The sequence below is a fragment of the Ascaphus truei genome, chromosome 6 (genome assembly GCF_040206685.1).
Source record: "Ascaphus truei isolate aAscTru1 chromosome 6, aAscTru1.hap1, whole genome shotgun sequence".
NCBI lineage: Eukaryota > Metazoa > Chordata > Amphibia > Anura > Ascaphidae > Ascaphus > Ascaphus truei.
This window is the reverse complement of record NC_134488.1, coordinates 7,855,150-7,875,270: the sequence shown is the minus strand read 5'-3', so window position 1 is coordinate 7,875,270 and position 20,121 is coordinate 7,855,150. Positions and strand designations below refer to the sequence as shown.

Here is a 20,121-nt window from a genome sequence, read left to right as displayed (position 1 = left end):
AACCGCTCACGTGACCGGCCCAGCGCGCCGGCAAGCGGGAAAATGTAAAATTTCCCTAAGACCTACGCTTCCGCAAGCGCTCGGAAGCGGAAGCGAGACCCTACTAAAGCCGCTCTCATTGCGGCTGTAGGGGCTCAGTGCCGAGTGGAAGCGCGCCTCCGCCCGCAAGCACTAAACATGGACGCGGCCTTATGCATAATGATGTATACCAATTATAAACTGGGTTACGATATGTGCTGTACACCATTGATTTTAATCAGGGCCGCCAACAGCGGGGGAGAAAGGGTACTGGCGTCCCTGGCCCCGTGGGCCAGGGGGACCCGGCCGCCCATGCCCCCTGCGCGGCCGGGCGCCTGTTAATTAAAAAAAATAAGAAATCGCTGCAAAAAAAATCGCGGTGTATCCCTGTGGTTGCGCCGGAAGTAGTCTGGGTTAAGCTTCCGGCACGCCGGCGTCAGAGGGAGCCCCGTTTCGCGTGGGACCTGCATCGCGAGGCAGGTGCTTCATGGCCGGTGTCAACTGCTCTGACCCCCCCCCATCGGGCCTGCATCAGACCCACCCCCGCAGCACACTGCTGCACGGGTGAGCAGTGGCGTGATGCCTGCAGCAGGGCTGGCGGCAACTGCTGTGACCAGCCACCGGGCCCCCCCGCTGCACCGCCACACCCCCCCCCCCTCTGCACCGCCACCCCTCCCCCCGCATGACAGGGCTGTCCCGTCACCCCCCGCAGCCGCTAGACAACCCACGCAGCCGCGGGAAACCCCCGTACTGCCGCCCCCCCCGCAGCATTGTTCCCCCACCCCCAGTACCTCCGCCACCACTCTCACGCCGCACCCCCCACCCCCTGCTGGTAAGTCTGATTTTTGGGGGTGTTTTGGTTATTTTTTTAATATTTATTTTATTGCAGATATTTTTTATATTACACATTCCTAGTGAGAGAGACAGAGACAGATATATACCAGCTCAGTGCCGTTGTGGCCGCACCCCCAGATGAGCGTGCACCTAGCCACAAATTGCACGGCCGAGCAGGGCGCAGCGCTCTTGTGCCAGCACGCCACGATCCCTCTCAGGCCGCAGCCTAAGGCTTAGTCCATAGAGACTGAAGCCGTGCGGAGGCGCGCTGAGGCTGAGGGAAAGCGGTGCTTTCCCTGGCCTTAGAGCGCGCGCCGTCTATGGGCGTGTCTGGGGGCGGGCCAGTAACGTCACAGAGCTGGCTCGCCCTCATTGGGCGAACCGCTCACATGACCGGCCCTGCGCTCCGGCAAGCTAAGAAACGAAAGATTTCTTAAGACACGCTTCCGCAGGCGTGCGCGAGCCCCTGCTAAAGCCACTCTCATTGCGGCTGCAGGGGCTCAGTGCCGAGCAGCAGCGTGCCTCAGCACGGGTCAGCGCCTAAGCTAAGGCCTAAGGACTCGGGCATGGTGCCTCGGGCCGCTCCTGCTCTGCCTCGCCTGCAGAAGCTGGTGCTTTTTTGTGGCCTGACAGGTGAGGCAGTGAGCGCGCTTTGAGGGTGTGGCGGAGGTGGGGCGGGAGGCAGTGCTAGTCCCTCATCCCCATTGGTTGTTTGCTGATACGTGACCGCTCCTCCGCTCCCCTCAGCGCGTATATTTAAACTTGCCTGTCGCCTGCATTTCCACACGCCTCTGCACGCATGCGGTAGCGGCTCCTAAGGCTGCGGTCCCACTAACTATTACAGCGCACGCCTGTGCGATCAAGCCCCGCCCACCCAGTTCCTCCGGTCCCAGTCCCTACCTTGTCGCGCACCTTTCCCCAGCGGTGCGCGACAGGTTTTCAGGCAGGCAGGGGAGTTTGAGATTGGCATTTGTGACGGAGGCGTGGCCACGCCCCCGCCGGAGGTTTAGCCAATGAGGGCGAACCAGCCGCGGGACGTCGTGGCCCCGCCCCCGCAAACCTACCGCCACACCCCTCCCGTCACAAACTTTCTCTCTCCCCTCAGACCGCAGATCACGGTCTAGCGCTGTACATGCACCGCCCCCCCGCCGGGCGCGTGTCACAGTGCTGACTGGGGACTCAGCCTAAAGCCGCGCTGATTACAGATGCAGGGGGTATAGAATGTCAGTAGGGGAGTGTTCTGTCTTTTTCTCCATTTTATTTCCTACTGAGTGCGAATAGCCGAGCTGTTATGAACACTGTAATGTCATTGGGTTTCTCTGCCTTTATTCACAAAAAACACATCAGAAAGTCTTATAGCTCAGTGGTTATGCTGCAGGCCATTAACAGAGTGGACCAGGGTTTGATTCCTGGCTGGGATGTTTATTTTTTCCATTTTATTTCCTACTGAGTGCGAATAGCCGTGCGGCTATTTGCACTCAACGGTGAATATCCACTGCCCGTGACGTGCATCCCCCTGCAGATTTACTATTTGGGTATTTCATCCAGCAACGCGCTTTTTTTTTTTTTTTTTTACAAGAATGTTTGTCTATTTTCTACCTCTAGCTTTGTGGTTTAAACATTGTATACATGAAATAATGCACTAGATGCTGCGCTTTTTCCCCCTTCGTTTTCTCTCATCTATATCTATCTGCCTTATATTTATACCTTCTAGTGAGTGACACTAATTCAACACAATAGAAAACTCTTTATTTGACAGATTAGATTATTCATTACAACAATGCAAGATACAAAAAAAAAGACCAAAACATCCATTTCTTTTAAATATTTTTTTAAACTAAAAAAAAATAATAATATATATAAAACTGACAATATTACCTCTAAGTCCTAAAAGTAACACTTTCTTGCCAGCATTTGAATGAGGAATTATAATGATATCCTTGGATTTATAAAGATACCATGTTGAAAAGAATAATATAGTAGTACAGCTGCTTTTGTCTTGTGGTGGTGTGTATTATTTTAATGCAGTAGTTTCCAACTACGGTCATCAAGTGCCTCCAACAAGTCAGGTTTAAAGGATATCCCTGCTTCAGCACAGGTGTCTCAATCGAACCACCTGTGCCAAAGCAGCATTATCCTTAAAACCTGACCTGTTCTGGGTTCGAGGACTGGATTTTGAACCACTGTTTTAGTGCAATAAATGTATTGATCAGCAACAGTATCGGAGTGTGATTTAAAAAGTGCATACAGATTTTAAGATACCATGAACATAAATGCAACAAGGCAATTCTAGCAATAGGACGAAGAGAAGAATGGGTTTAAAGGGAAGTTTAAAAAAAAAAAAAAAAGTGGGGGGATCTATTTGTATTTTCCCCTGTAATATTGACCAGCCTGGTAATCTGCACAGTATTTGGCAATAGATATTTTGCATCTTAATTGAGTGCAGCACGGTTCATCTGCCTTTTCCTTTAGCATTGCTTAAACATAAGAGGGAGAGTTTTAGAGGCTGCATTTCAAGACACCTATTATTGGACCAACATAGTTATAAATGGATGCTTTTTCATATGATCTTGCATGGCAGTAAAGCAAAGGTCCTTTCTCAATTTCAGAAATTAGGATTGTGAGGTTAGAAAGATTGCTTCATTCAGCAAAGATCAAAGATACTATGGGAAAGATTCATTCAGCGTCAATACAGGAAATTGCATCTCTAAGCGGTGTCAATTGCCTTTGACTTGACTGACTGGTAATTCTGGATTGAGATGCAATACCCCATGTCAGTGCTTAGCGAATTTATGAATAAAGGCAAATCTGGTGCAATTCTGAAGTAAATCGATTGAGACATTTAGAACAAAGAAAAATCCCATTGAAAAGCAATAGGATTTTGTTTTCTTGGAAACATGTGGTGCAATGTTTTGCTCCAGATTTGCACCCTTTTGGCCTTTAAACATATACCCAAATGAATTTGTAAGGTAAATGCTTCATGCACAGCTCTGTCATAGGGCCATTTAATTGGTGGTGATAGTTACCATTGATACACTGACCGATCTCCACTCAATTGTCAAAGCAAATCTTAGGGTTTATTAGATTAATTCATAATCTTGGAGTGTGAACTGAACACCCCCCAAAATTTACTGTGACTTTAAATATTTGTGAACTAACTTGTACAATATTAAAATAAAATGGAAATTTACCTCTTACCAAAAATAGGGCAGATTAGATGCACGTGAGTTGTACATTGATGAAAGCGTTTGTACAGAACTTGCTCAACCTCACGTCCTTTCATGTATGTGCATGAATCGGAGAACTATGAGGTTTTTAAATATTTTTACACACTATTAAATCCCATTTTAGCAGTCCACAAAAGTATCCCAGTCTCCAACGCACTTGTCAATTACCAATATAACTACTCAAAGTTTGTGCTGCAAAAATAGTGTCACTAATAGGATACTTGTGTCAGAATAGCTCAATTATGCCCTCTTCACCTCCAGTAACCCTGTACATGTGATACTGTCACTAAAAGGTGCAGTCCCACTTAGAATAAAAGTAAACAAAATAGATTGGTTGCCTGGGTTCAACCTTCATGCCTTGTGCATTCTAAGCGGTGTCAATTGCCTTTGACTTGACGGACTGGTAATTCCGGATTGAGATGCAATATCCCATGTCAGTGCTTAGCGAATTTATGAATAAAGGCAAAACTGGTGCAATTCTGAAGCAAATCGATTGAGACATTTAGAACAAAGAATAATCCCATTGAAAAGCAGACCTGTTTGCTCCACCTCAGTGATAAGGTTAGCAGAAACGGTAACATCCGGCCTCTCAAATACCCCTACGTACATAATCAGCCCGTTATAATCTATTAACACAGTGAGCTTCAATTTACTGATTTATAGCACAGTCTTGAAGTAAAGGGGAACTTTGAGGTCTTCAAATGAGAAGAGCAACAGCATCTATTCATTTTGTTCACTACGGCCTAATAAAAGTAACAATTAGGGCAACAGATGACCCACACATGTCCTAATGCTATTCTCACCACTGCCACATTATCAACCTGTCTCTGAAGGCTTTTGGTGGCCAGAAGAGCCAGGAACACATTGCCTTTTCTCTTTTTTAATGTTTTCCTTTACATAAAGGAAACAGGGAGGTCTATTTGTCAAAACCATTGAAGCCTCTGTTTTAGCTATATTTAAGATTGCAAATGCACAGCAGCTGGGATTTCTAAAGAAGGAGAAACATGGATGAAGAGATCTTCCTTTCTTTAAAGTCAGTAAAGATGAGAGGAAAGTGAGACACATGTGTTCCAAATACTGTAATGCTCTTAACATCACTGCTAATTCCTTATCTAGTGGTCATTTTGTTTGAAAATAGACTGAAAGGTTTTAAATCATTCATCTCTTTAAATAGGGGTTTTCCAAGAGTTATAACTTATGCAGTACACAGGGAGGCCAATTGTTCAAGTTGTATTCAAATAACAATGGCTATGAAAGTCTCCCACCTGCAAAAAAATAGAGGAAAATGAAACCTACAGAAAACAATAGAGGTTTTCCTTTGATAACTATGGTGCAAGTGCACTTGTTTTGCCCAAGTTTCTGAGCAGGAAGACATTTAGAAAGAGACTTAATACACTGGAAAAAGCCAGGATTGGGGATTCAAATCCTAGGAGGAGTCCAACCTTGAGGTTGTTTCTATTGCCACTTTATTTAAAGTCAACACTCCTCATGCATTTCAGTCTTCTTACCAAGAAGTATAAAAAAAAGGTCTTAGCTCCAAATGGTACAAATGCATCTGCAGAATGGCCAGCATGTATAGTAAGCCAAGCACAAGCTTTATCACACACTTCTTGACAGTATACAGAAAAGGGAGCATACACTCTCAGCATCTCCTCAACCCTTGTGCATTAAAAAAAAGTAGTTTCCCAAGAGCGAGCACAGAATTTGGGAGGGGAACGTACATTTTTACATAGTTATTTAGATTAAATCAAATTTACCTGATTGTAAAGCTTTAGAGCTATAAACACCATAGTCCAGCTCCACAACCACCCATATCATTCTCCCATTACCTCATCTCTAAACTAGATATATTTCTTTAAAAAAAAAAAAAATTAAAGGCACATTTTGGCAATGCCAATCCCACCCTGACTAAATGGGACACAAACATGATAAAAAAATATGGTAACAGCACCTAATATTTACTGCCTCTTTAAATTATGCAGCAGGAAAAGTGTTATTCAGAAGTACAATTTGAAAGAAATCCATCAGTAGTATTTAGATACCATCATTGCCTACTGATGGATCCAGGTGTTGGCTTTTTCCAGCCCTCAGCATAATGTGCTTGAGCTGCATGTGTAAAAACAATCAGCTTCATATGTCATGCATGCCCGAAGACTGAAACACCGTAGTCTTAAAAAATGTGTATCATAACAAAATTAATAACAATAGGTTTTACCACTACTGAATTATTTGTCTCAATATAAAATGTGTTGATTACTTTGTACATGCATAACTTTCTGCCCTTGAGTGACAGTAAAACTGCTGTTACCCGGAATCGAACTGGGGTTGCTAAGGCCACATCACAGAATACTCACCACAATACGATCACAGCATGCGACAATACAAGTACTTGAGTGACAGTAGTTAGTAGAAGTCATCTGTATCCATTATCACTTTTATTTATATACACAAACATATATGAATATGAAGACCTAGGAATTCCTATTTCAGTTAAGGGAAATGTACATGTATAAAAGAAAAGATATGCCGTTGCAGGTTTTAGATACAAACAGAAATATTGCCCCCTAAAGCAGGGGTTTACAAAACTCTCCTGAGGTCCTTAAATTAGATCAATTTATTGATGCAACCAACAAGTATCCTATTCAGATTCAAATTGGTTGCATTAATCTGTGTGCAAATGCATTGATAATTCCGGTTTAGTTGTCCTTATGAAGAAGTTTGAGTACTACAGCCAAAAAGAAAATGAAGGGTGTGTCAACAAAATCCTGCAATATTTAGCAATTGTTGCTGAACAAGGCCTCAGGAGTTTATTAGAGCAATGGTTTATTATCAGAGGGTAGTATGTCAGCTACTGCAAGAAAAGCCGATTTCGGAGAGGAAGTGGTTAATAAAATAATAGAAACAATGTCTAAGGTTTCTTTTAACATGAACATATAGACTTTCAAACATCGTAGTAACATTTTTACATAAAGACAGACAGGGACATATGATAATATACTCTCAGGCTACGTCCCTAGTGTTACCTGCAGAGCACACGCCTGGTGGCGCACGCACAGTAGTTGTGCAGTCTGTAGGGGAGCGATGGGATGTGTAGGGGGCAGGGCCATGACGGGGCATATCAGCCCTTTCATTTGCTGCACGCCGACCAGGGGAAGACAAAATTCGGGTCTTCCCTGCCAGCGTACGCGTCATCACGCTTTGCGTGCCCACACACACACACACACACACACACACACAGCCACTGGGGCCTGTCCCATAAAGGGCTGTGGTGTGTGGTGTGCGTGCCGCAGCGGGGACCTGGCCTGAAGCAGACAATCTCTGTGATGGCATGTCTCACAACAATGGAGTTGGCACTAGCGGCCAAAACAATTGCTCTTCAAATGCAATGTGTTCTAGGCTCATCCCGCACTGATGGGCTTAAGCTCTGTTCCGCCAAACTGCTCAATGGGTTTCAAAATCTAAGATAAAAAAATAATTTCACTCTCCTGCCCCTTAACAAGCTGAGGCCCAGAAAGCCTGAAATCCCTTCCATCTTCTCGTGATGGTAAGCCCAGCGTTAGGAGTGTATTCAGTGAATACATGTCCTGTCCGTGGACAAACTGGGAATCTCCTGGTCTGTGCACAGTATATGGGTGGCTTCTGCTTTTTTCATTTGTCAACAAGGTTTAATAATAAAAATCCATTGAGGAGTCCATGCAGCCAAATTGCCGCATAATGTCTGTTCCTGGCCTTTTCACAGAGAGCCCAGGCAAAAATCCAGTTCAAGTCTCTTCTTACTTGGGAACAAGAGGAGTTTAGCAACGTACAAGACAGAGATAGTTGGGGGGGGGGAGAAATGGCTCAAGATTCCCCCTCTTTTCTCACTTCGGTAATTGTGTGGAGTGGTATTTGTAATAGTCTCAAGAAAACATAGGTTGGACACAAAACCCATTTTAAGACTCTTAAAATAAGAATGAAAAAAAAAATCCAAAAGATATGTAAAATAAAAGTATCCTGAACGCCTAAAATCATCATCGTTTTGGTGGATCTCTTACAAGCCCGTATGCTGCTTGATCCAGTCCCTCATCTTGGTGATCCGTGTGTATATACCAGGCTTGTTCCTTCGGGCACAGCCATCTCCCCAGCTCACTATGCCAGCCAGGTATACCTTGCCATTGCTCATCTCCACGCTTGACAAAGGTCCTCCAGAATCTCCCTACAAGAGGTCAGACACAAAACAGGGCTATGAGACAGGAGGGAGTCTATGTGCTTGTGGAGGAGATAAATTAAATATATATATATATATATATTTTTTTTTTTAAAGGCCTAAATAGGAATTTCCCCCTATTACTCATAACAAAATTAATGTTTCCATTTTTTAACCATTATAAAGTGCTTTTGCACTTTTGCCAGCTTTTTTTACATTGTGTAGTTTCATTCTTAAGATACCACTTGCTGAAAATTGACCTCCCAGGGAAGTTAAAATGGCTGCTGCAATTCACAATGAAAACCAAAAAAGGTACAATTACCGGTGCTCCATGCGAGAAGATGATAGCCTGCAGCATACCCAGGAATATATAAAAGGAAGACATCGCAGCGCACCGACGGATTTTCTAATTCTGATTTATTAAAGCCAAAAACAAGCAACGTTTCGACCTGGTGGTCTTTCTCAAGTGATATTGTGGCAAGGTGCAAGGTGTACTGGCATGAGAGGGCTTATATAAAACTGATATGTTGCCGCTTATTATCAAGTAGTTTACATGTTTACATAGAAAAAGCTGTCAGCAATGGAGCGCTCACCTGGCAGGCATCAATGCCTCCACTGAGGAAGCCGGCACACAACATTCTAGGAGTCAACTGGTTATCTAGGACGTCGTTACACACAGTCTGGTTAATGATGCGGATTTCTGCCTTCTGTAGTATTGCAGATCCACTACCTACATGGGAAAAGCATCAACAATGAACACTGAGCCTTCAAAACCAACACACACCTAAGTATACTTCTACAGGTTAATTAAATCACGGTATCCTCAACATTAGAACATTACTTGGAGTTGACTTTTATTAAAAAAAAAAAAACCCAGGACATACTTGAAAACGAGAGGTAACTCTCAATGTATTACTTCCTGGTAAAATATTTTATAAATAAATAAATAAGATAAACAAGACTAGTTAGCAATAATTCATTGAACCCAATGAGTACACTGACCGGTAAGATTTTGTTGCCACAATAAATATAGTTCTAAGTAGTTCAAAATGTGTAACTTTCCCAGCTGACCCTCCTAATCCATGATCAATCCCTATTTAAATGTGCTTGGTTGCTCCTACCTACGGTAGATGAAAAAGTACTGTACTTTGCAGAAGCAGAAGTTAATAAAAAAAAACACACACACACACACACACACACACACACACACACACAATATGCCGTCTAGTCCAAATTCACCATGTCTATGTTTCACTCAAACGTTTGAAAATTCTCCATAAATTTCAGGCGAAATTCACAAGTCAAATACAATTTCTAAATTTTGAACAAAATTGGCGGTGTGCCAAAGAATATACCCTGAAATAAAAAAAAATCTGTAGAATATCCATTGACTTATATACCTCTGAAAAGCTACTTTGAAGATGCACATAAGCTAATGTCAATATGCATGCAGGGTTATTTCCCAGGTATCGGTGTGTTCACAGATCTCACTCCATGCATTGTATAGATGAGCGATGTCCTCCACTATTTCAGGCCAAGAGGTTTACTTGGGCAAACTTGATTAAAAGTTTGATGTTTCAAAAACAGGAACATTTTGTAAAGGTTTGCCAATATAGTGAACATGTTGCTCATCTCTGGTACCGAGACAGCTCAATAGACTAAAATGCCTGCCCCTCTAACACACATACGTACACACACTTATAATATTACTTCCTGATATTCAAAAATCTGTAAACAAGTGAACAGTCCAAAATCTGTTCTCACCTCCTTCAGTTGTGGCCCCCCAGCCTGTCACCCACAGCGTTTTGCCCACAGGAAAGTTGTGTGAGCTGTCGGGTATGCAAATTGGTTGGATAAAGTCAGTCAAGGTCACTGGACTATCCAGCTCCAGCACAGCAATGTCATTATCAAAGGTGTGGTCCTTAAATCCTGTGTGTGCCACAATGCGCTTTATCTTGCGTTGCATAATTTCATTGCCGGTGCGCTTATTTTGGTCGTGGACACCAAAATACGCTGTCCACACAGATGGGTCAGAGTACCTGCAAGGAGAAAGTAAACAAATCATTGTGATGGACTGAATTGGAAATGAAAAAAAAAACCCTCTCTATATAACCATCACCGTTCAATAAGAGATAATAGTGCATAACTCATTCATGCTATAGTTTTTGACACAGTACTAGAGAGATAAAAGTAAGCTATAGCTTATTGTTAGTTATATGTTAGGGGGATCAAGCTTCATGATTTCTAGGTGTCTTCTCTGCCTCTGACAGTAGCACTGCACTGCATACACCATGAGAATAGACAGACCAGACAGAAGAAACCTACAAACAATGAAGTTTGATCCACTAACACTACACTATGACTATACTGGAGCATTGACAATGATTGCACAACTATCCTACATACTAAAAATGCCCTACGTGAGCACAGATATATACCTTATTGCTGGTTCATCCTGGAAGCAGTGAGCAGCCGATAACAACATGGTGGTGGACACAAGAGAGGCTCCACATGTGTGTAAGCCATTCTTAATATGCAGGCTGACCTGCCATGGCCATTCTCCAATGTCGGCATTCACACCACCCACGATTCTGGTCTTCCGGCTATATGGTCGTTTTCCACAGTCTTAATGAGATGGAGAAATAAGAAGATAGGTAAATGCACAGAAGTGTGTGAGCGTGTGTATATATATATATATATACATTCAGTAGGTAGTAAGGTGCCTCCTCTGCTGCATGTAGTAGTTCAACAAGGGTGTGTGGATATTCTGTATGATATTCTGTGATGTCTCCACTCTGTGTCCCATAGAAACACTTCCTCCGGCTCCACCACCGTGTGTTGGCTCTAGTTGCCACAGGAGCTTGCAGGAACTCACAATACAATAATGAGATGACAGTCCGTTCTCCGCTCTCCACAATTGGCTCTTTGTTTGCTTTGCAGTAAAAACAGCTGCTACACTCGCCGCTTCAGGAAACGTCCTACGCGTTTCATCACGGATGATACAGAATATCCACACACCCTTGTTGAACTACTGCATGCAGCAGAGGAGGCACCTTACTACCTACTGAATGTTTGGCGTGGATCCATGCAGCTCCCTGGCGATTATTACTCATACATGCTTATATCTGTTTGTGAGTGCGCTTTTTATACTTTTCAGTCATATAAATTATTTTTATACTTTAATACACTAGGAGTGCGCCTGTTTTGTGTGTGTGTGTGTGTGTGTGTGTGTGTGTGTGTGTGTGTGTATGCATGCGTGTATGCATGCGTGTATATGCATACACACACACACACACACACACACACACACACACACAGTTAGGTCCGGAAATAATTGGTCACTGACAATTTTCATAATTTTGGCTCTGTACGCCACCACAATGGATTTGAAATGAAACAACCGAGATGCAATAGAAGTGCAGACTTTCAGCTTTAATTCAAGGGGTTGAACAAAAATATCGTATGAAACGTTTAGGAATTGCAACCATTTTCATACACAGTCCCCTTATTTCAGGGGCTCAAATGTAATTGGACAAATTAACACAATCATAAATAAAATGTTCATTTTTAATACTTTGTGAGAATCCTTTGCAGGCAATGACTGCTTGAAGTCTGGAACCATGGACATCACCAAATGCTGGGTTTCCTCCTTTTGTGGTGCTTTGCCAGGCCTTTACTGCAGCTGTCTTCAGTTGTTGTTGTTTCGTGGGTCTTTCTGCCTTAAGTTTTGTCTTCAGCAAGTGAAATGCATGCTCGACCGGGTTGAGATCAGGTGATTAATTCGGCCATAGCAGAATATTCCACTTTTTTGCCTTAAAAAACTCCTGGGTTGCTTTTGCAGTATGTTTTGGGTCATTGTCCATCTGTAAAGTGAAGCGCCGTCCAATCAACTTCGCCGAATTTGGTTGAATCTGAGCAGACAATATATCCCTATACACTTCAGAATTCATCCGGCCGCTTCTGTCTGTCACATCATCATTAAACACGAGTGACCCAGCGCCATTGTAAGCCATGCATGCCCATGCCATCACACTGCCTCCACCATGTTTTACAGATGATGTGGTATGCTTCGGATCATGAGCCGTTCCAAGCCTTCTCCATACTTTTTTCTTCCCATCATTCTGGTACAGGTTGATCTTAGTTTCATCAGTCCAAAGAATGCTGTTCCACAACTGGGCTGGCTTTTTTAGATATTGTTTGGCAAAGTATAATCTGGCCTTTCTATTCTTGAGGCTTATGAAGGGTTTGCACCTTGTGGTGAACCCTCTATTTGTTCTCGTGAAGTATTCTGTTTATGGTAGGCTTGGATAATGATATGCCTACCTCCTGGAGAGTGTTCTTCACTTGGGTGGATGTTGTGAAGGAGTTTTTCTTTACCATGGAAAGGATCCTACAATCATCCACCGCTGTTGTCTTCTATGGAAGTCCAGGCCTTTTTGTGTTGCAGAGCTCACCAGTGCATTCTTTTTTTTCTCAGAATGTACCAAACTGTTGATTTGGCCGCTCCTAATGTTCCTGCTATCTCTCTGATGGATTGTCTTTTTTTTTTGCAGCCCTGTTTCACTTGCATTGAGAGCTCTTTTGACCGCATGTTGTGTGTTCACAGCAACAGCTTCCAAATGCGAATGCCACACTTGGAATCAACTCCAGACCTTTTACCTGCTTAATCGATAATGAAATAATGAAGGAATAGCCCACACCTGTCCATGAAACAGCTTTTGAGTCAATTGTTCAATTACTTTTGGTACTTTGAAAAAGAGGGGGCTACATATTAAAGAGATGTAATTCCTAAACCATTTCTCCAATTTGGATGTGAATACCCTCAAATTAAAGCTGATAGACTGCACTTTAAGCGCATATTCATTATTTAACTGTAACTTGAATTTATTTTGGTACACAGCCGAAATAACAAAACTTGTATCAGTGTCCAATTATTTCCGAACATGTATGTATGCATGTACTAGCTGATATACTCGGCATTGCTCGGGATGTAATTTTCCCGCTCTCCCTCTCTATCCGCTACAACCCCTTCACAGCTGCGTTCCCCCCCCCCCCCCCTCACAATAACATGTCCGATCCCACCCTTTAATAGTGGATGGGGGGGAGAGGAGGGAGGCAGCATCACACTCTCCCCCCGGTGCCCTGATCCCGAGGAGGCAAAGCCACGCGGGTGACCCACGCTCCCGCCTCCCGTGCTGTTAACCCCCAAGCTCCTACTGAGCACACTCCTGAGCACACTCCTCCTAGCGTCGCCGCTTGCAGCCCTCGATATGGGGGGGCGGGAGGCAGTGCCACACGGGAGACCCACGCGCCCGCCTCCCGTGCTGGTACCCCCCTCCTACTGCCATGCCCCTGCCCCGAGCGGGCCGCCAGTCTGGTACCTCTCCTCCTCCTTCCTGCCTGCCGATCACTCCAAACTACGTACTTACAGAGGAGGAGAGACATGTCGCCATGCTCCCGAAGAGGCGATGCCGCGCGTGAGACCGGCGCGCCCGCCTCCTGTGCCGCTAACTCCCCCAGCTCCTAACCGCGCACACTCTCCCTCCAGCGCCATGCCACCATGTGGGGGGCAGGAGGCGGCACCTCATGCCCAGTTCCTCCCACGTACACTATCCCCCTGGAGCCCTACCCCACCGCTTGCTCTGCAGCGGTGTGTAGGCGTGAATCGGTGCGCACGGGAATGAGAGCGGGAACCGGAGTCCCGGCCCCTCTCCTGCCCGCCTGACGATCACTCCATGCTGCACTCCGGCCGCAGATGGGGCGGCCGGACCACACCACGGAGTCCCTCTCCTCCCAGGAATTGACCCCCTTTGGGGCCTTACATTAAATTTCCAGGAGAGGAGAGGGACATCCAAAAACGCTGCTAGCCAGGGCCCGTTGCGTGCGGGTGGTTTGCGACGGCTCACTGGAGGTGCGTGCGGGAGGGTGTGCAGGAGGGTGTCTCAGCGGCGGCTCACTGGGGGCGAGTCCGACTGGCCGATGAGAGCCGTGGGGGGGCAGGACACACCGGCCAATGAGAGTGCGTCCGGACCAACGGACCAAATCAAATTGTCTACAGGGACGCATAAACAACACTTTCAGATATATATATGTGCGTGTGTGCGCGCGTGTGTGCGTATGTATGCGTGTGTGTGTGTGTGTGTGTGTGTGTATGTATGTATGCGTGTATGTATGTATGCATGTGTGTATGCATGCGTGTGAGCATGTGTGCGTATGTGTATGTGTGTATGTGTGTATGTGTGTATATATATATACATATATATATATATATATATGTATGTGTGTATATATGTATATATGTGTGTGTGTATATATATATATATATATATATATATATATATATATATATGTGTGTGTCTGTGTGTGTCTGTGTGTATGTATATATATATATATACACACACACGTACGTACGTACGTACGTACGTACGTACGTACGTACGTACGTGTGTGTGTGTGTGTGTATATGTATGTATGTATGTATGTATGTATGTATGTATGTATGTATGTATATATATATATATATATATATATATATATATATATATATATATATATATATATATATACACACCACCCACAGACACACTGATGAGACCCATTAAGGTCGAAACAGCTGTCTGTGGGTGGTTTTCTGGGTATGCACCTTAACCCTGGCTGTGCTCAAAGCTGTGACCATGCAGCAAGCTTAAGCCTATAGGGAACCATGTTAAAAATGGTTTTTGATGCAAAAAGTGGCACTGTGTGCTCATTTGCATGTCATTTCCCAGAATACCTTGCTGCAGTGGAAGTGCTGTGTGCTGGGTGATAATGGGGAAAGGCGGGGTTGCAGACCTGCCTAACAGATGCAGATGAGCATACAGTTGTATTTACATTTGCATATTTGCTTTGCTGTGGAGGGTTTTTGTCACTTTTTTTTACTCACCATAACTTAACTCAGTATTATATATATATGTGTATGTGTATATATATATATATATATATATATATATATATATATATATATATATATATATATATATATATGTATATATATATATATATATATATATATATGTGTGTATGTATGTATGTGTATGTATGTATGTGTATATGCATGTATGTGTATGTATGTATGTGTATGTATGTATGTATGTGTGTGTGTATGTATGTATGTAAATGTATATGTATATGTATATGTATATGTATATGGCTTGTGTGTACTGATTGATCTGTGTGGTTGATTGAAGTGCTGATTGGTTAAAGTGTGTGCAGTTAGAACCAGAAGCAGTTTGAACAAGGAAGCAGTTAAACAAGGTATAGTTTATTGAAGTACAGTTTACTGTTAGTACTTCTAAACTTCATAGTTGCTAGAGTGAGCAGGATTGAAAATGCCACTCAAATGCACATCTTGCCACATGTATGTGCACTTGGAGCAGCTGTTCCAAGGAGCATACCGCTGTGAGAGGTGTGAGCGGGTGGTCTCTTTAGAATCAGAGATCGCTGATTTGAAGAGACAATTTGCAATATTGAGGGACATTGGCAATCTTGAAAGGGAATTAGTGCTCATTGAGCAGGCCCTTGCTTCGACTAGTGGTGCAGATGGTGGCGCTTTTAGTGTGGAGCAGGTAGGTAGCTTAGTTGCTGTTAGTGAGGAGCAGGTAGGTAGCTGGGTGACAGTTAGAAGGGGAAGCAGGGGCAATAGGGAGAGGCAGGTCGTTTCTGAGCTGACACATCCCAATAGATTTGCCATGTTGAGTGAAGATATTGGGAATGTTGGGGTAGAAATGGCAAGGCTGGGGGAGACTAATTCCTCTATCAGCCAGGGGAATAGTTCCTCCAGCACAGTGGGGACTCAGGATGCTCAGATGCAAAGAAAGATTGTGGTGGTAGGGGACTCCATTATTAGGAAGGTAGATAGGGCAATCTGTTGCTGGGACCACATGAACCGAACAGTTTGTTGTCTCCCGGGTGCTCGGGTACGGCACATTGCGGATCGGGTAGACAGATTGTTGGGGGGGGGCTGGGATTGACCCGGCGGTCTTGGTACATGTTGGCACCAATGTCAAAGTTAGAGAAAGATGGAGGGTCCTAAAAATGATTACAGGGATCTAGGCCAAAAGCTTAAGGCAAGGACCTCCAAAGTAGTATTTTCTGAAATACTACCAGTGCCATGCGCTACCGCAGGGAGACAGTCAGAGATCAGGGAGGTTAATGCATGGCTAAGAAAGTGGTGCAGGAAGGAGGGGTTTAGGTTTTTAGCGCACTGGGACTCCTTTTCTGAGAGGTGCCATCTATATTCTAGGGACGGATTGCACCTCAATGAAGAGGGATCTTCTGTGCTAGGGGGGAGAATGCTAAAAAGGTTGGAGGAGATTTTAAACTAGGATGGAGGGGGGAGGGGAATGAAACAGATAATGAACTAAATGGAATAGATGAGGATACAAGGTGGTATGGAGGTAGAATGGGGGCAAGTGGAAGTTTGACAAGCAGTGAGATACCCATAGTAAATAGAGATAATACTAGAAAACTTCCATAGACTAAACCAAGTGGGAGCAGAAAGGAAGGAGCAGATAAGATAATAGTACAGGCTGAAAAAAAACTTAAATGCATGCTTGCTAATGCAAGAAGCCTGACAGATAAAATGGGGGAGCTTGAATTAATAGCTACAAGGGAGCAGTATGATATTATAGGCATTACTGAAACATGGTGGGATGAAACTCATGACTGGACAGTTAATTTAAAGGTGTATTCTCTTTTTCGGAAGGATCGAACAAATAGAAGGGGAGGTGGAGTATGTCTATATGTTAAACCAGATCTAAAACCTATTATAAGGATGATGTCTATGAAGGGAATGATGAAAATGTAGAGACCTTGTGGATAGAAATTAGCAGTGGAGGTAAAAGTATAAAGAAAATGTTTGTGGAAATATGCTATAAACCACCAAATATCTGTGAGATTGAGGAAGCTAAAATACATTTGCAAATGGAGAAGGCATCAAAACTGGGTCATGTTTGCATAATGGGGGATTTTAATTATCCAGACATAGACTGGGGCAATGAGATTAGCGTTACAACAAAAGGAAACAGGTTTTTGGGGGTGCTTAAAGATAATTATATGACCCAAATTATTGAGGAACCAACCAGGAGAGGGGCAGTTCTGGATTTGGTCATATCAAACAATGTAGAAGTAATAACAAATATTCAAGTCCTGGAACATTTGGGTAACAGTGATCATAACATGGTCTCATTTGAAATAAATTATCAAAAAACAGATTACTTGGGTTCAACAAAGACTTTAAACTTTAGAAAGGCAGATTTTAATAAACTGAAGTCTAATCTAGTAGTACTACAATGGGATGATGTTTTTGCAGGGAAAAATGTAGAAGATAAATGGATAGTCTTTAAAACATTGTTAGAAAAGCACACTTATCAGTGTATACCCTTGGGTAATAAGTATAAAAGAAATAAGTCAAAACCAATGTGGCTAAATAAACAGGTAGGGGAGGAAATGGACAAGGAGAGGAAGGCGTTTAGATTCTTTAAGTCAGAAGGGACAGAGACATCGTATCAAAATTATAACAAAAATTGCAAAAGGGCAATTAAATTAGCAAAAATGGATAATGAAAAAAGGATTGCAATAGAAAGTAAGGTCAACCCTAAAAAGTTCTTTAAGTACCTTAATAACAAAAAAACGAGAAAAGAAAATATAGGACCCTTTCAGTGTGAGATGGGTAGGCAGATTATTGGAGATAAGGAAAAAGCAGAGGTATTAAACAAATTCTTTGCCTCTGTGTTTACCAGGGAAGAATCAAGTTCAATAGTAGCGCCACAGTAGGAAGCCACAACCTCCATATTAATGACCAATTGGTTAACCGAGGAAGAAGTTCGTAAGCGACCTGAAAAAATGAAAGTAAATAAGGCACCTGGCCCCGATTGCATACATCCAAGAGTTCTCAAGGAGTTAAGCTCAGTAATAGCAAAACCATTATATTTAATATTCAAGGACTCCATTTCCACAGGCTCAGTACCACAAGATTGGCGTAAAGCAGATGTGGTGCCTATATTTAAAAAGGGAGCTAGATCACACCCGGGGAATTACAGACCTGTAAGCCTGACTTCAATAGTAGGGAAACTACTTGAAGGTTTAATACGGGATAATATTCAGGAATACTTAATGGAAAACAAAATTATTAGTAATAGTCAGCATGGATTTATGAAGGATAGATCTTGCCAAACTAACCTTATTTGTTTCTTTGAGGAGGTAAGTAGGAATTTAGACCAGGGTAATGCAGTTGATGTAGTCTACTTAAATTTTGCAAAGGCTTTTGATACGGTTTCACACAAGAGGTTGGTGTACAAAATAAAGAAAATTGGACTCAGTAATAATATATGCACCTGGATTGAAAACTGGTTAAAGGACAGACAACAGAGGGTTGTCATAAATGGAACTTTTTCAGGTTGGGCTAAAGTCGTGAGTGGAGTACCTCAAGGATCGGTACTGGGACCCCTGCTTTTTAACTTGTTTATTAATGACCTTGAAGTTGGGATCGAGAGCAAAGTCTCCATCTTTGCTGATGATACTAAATTGTGTAAGATAATAGAATCAGAGCAGGATGTAATTTCTCTTCAGAAGGACTTGGAGAGACTGGAAACGTGGGCAGGTAAATGGCAAATGAGGTTTAATACAGATAAATGTAAGGTTATGCATTTGGGATGCAAGAATAAAAAGGCGACTTACAAATTAAATGGAGATATATTGGGGGAATCCTTGATGGAGAAGGATTTAGGAGTGCTTGTAGACTGCAGGCTTAGCAATAGTGCCTAATGTCATGCAGTAGCTGCAAAGGCAAACAAGATCTTATCTTGCATCAAACGGGCAATGGATGGAAGGGAAGTAAACATAATTATGCCCCTTTACAAAGCATTAGTAAGACCACACCTTGAATATGGAGTACAATTTTTGGCATCAATCCTAAGAAAAGACATTATGGAACTAGAGAGAGTGCAGAGAAGAGCCACCAAATTAATAAAGGGGATGGACATTCTAACTTATGAGGAGAGGCTAGCTAAATTAGATTTATTTACATTAGAAAAGAGGCGTCTAAGAGGGGATATGATAACTATATACAAATATATTCAGGGACAATACAAGGAGCTTTCAAAAGAACTATTCATCCCACGGGCAGTACAAAGGACTCGGGGCCATCCCTTAAGGTTGGAGGAAAGGAAATTTCACCAGCAACAAAGGAAAGGGTTCTTTACAGTAAGGGCAGTTAAAATGTGGAATTCATTACCCATGGAGACTGTGATGGCAGATACAATAGATTTATTCAAAAAAAGGTTGGACATCTTTTTAGATGGGAAAGGTATACAGGGAAATACCAAATAAGTATACATGGGAAGGATGTTGATCCAGGGATTAATCCGACTGCCAATTCTTGGAGTCAGGAAGGAATTAATTTTTCCCCTTAATGGGGTTTTGTTTGCCTTCCTCTGGATCAATAAGTAAGTATAGATAGAGAATAAAGTATCTGTTGTCTAAATTTAGCATAGGTTGAACTTGATGGAAGTACGTCTTTTTTCAACCTCATCTACTATGTAACTATGTATGTGTATGTGTATGTATACTCATACTTCCTCCCAAACCTGGCCCTACTACCTCCTTCCACATTACTGTTGGAACTACGATCATTCACCCAGTAGCCCAAGCACGCTGCCTAGGGGTCACACTCGACTCCTCTCTCACATTTGCCCCTCACATTCAAAACATTTCTAAAACTTGTCGCTTTTTCCTATAACAAAGATACGCCCTTTCCTCTGTTGCTCGACTGCTAAAACTCTGACTCAGGCCCTCATTCTCTCCCGTCTTGATTACTGT

The 20,121-nt window shown here is 43.0% G+C and overlaps 1 protein-coding gene across 2 annotated transcripts in view; it reads right to left on the bottom strand.

The window, feature by feature from the left end:
* Positions 1-4,004: 4,004 nt before the first annotated feature.
* The window catches only part of ST14 (ST14 transmembrane serine protease matriptase), a 116,085-nt gene continuing 99,968 nt past the window's right edge, over positions 4,005-20,121 (bottom strand). For both annotated transcript variants that reach the window (XM_075603353.1, XM_075603354.1), the window contains exons 16-19: positions 10,704-10,890; positions 10,030-10,304; positions 8,859-8,995; positions 4,005-8,274 (exon numbers count right to left, since the gene is read on the bottom strand). In XM_075603353.1, coding sequence (XP_075459468.1) covers positions 8,110-8,274; positions 8,859-8,995; positions 10,030-10,304; positions 10,704-10,890 — 764 coding nt within the window. In that variant the 3' untranslated portion in view covers positions 4,005-8,109. The remainder of the gene's footprint in view (positions 8,275-8,858; positions 8,996-10,029; positions 10,305-10,703; positions 10,891-20,121) is intronic.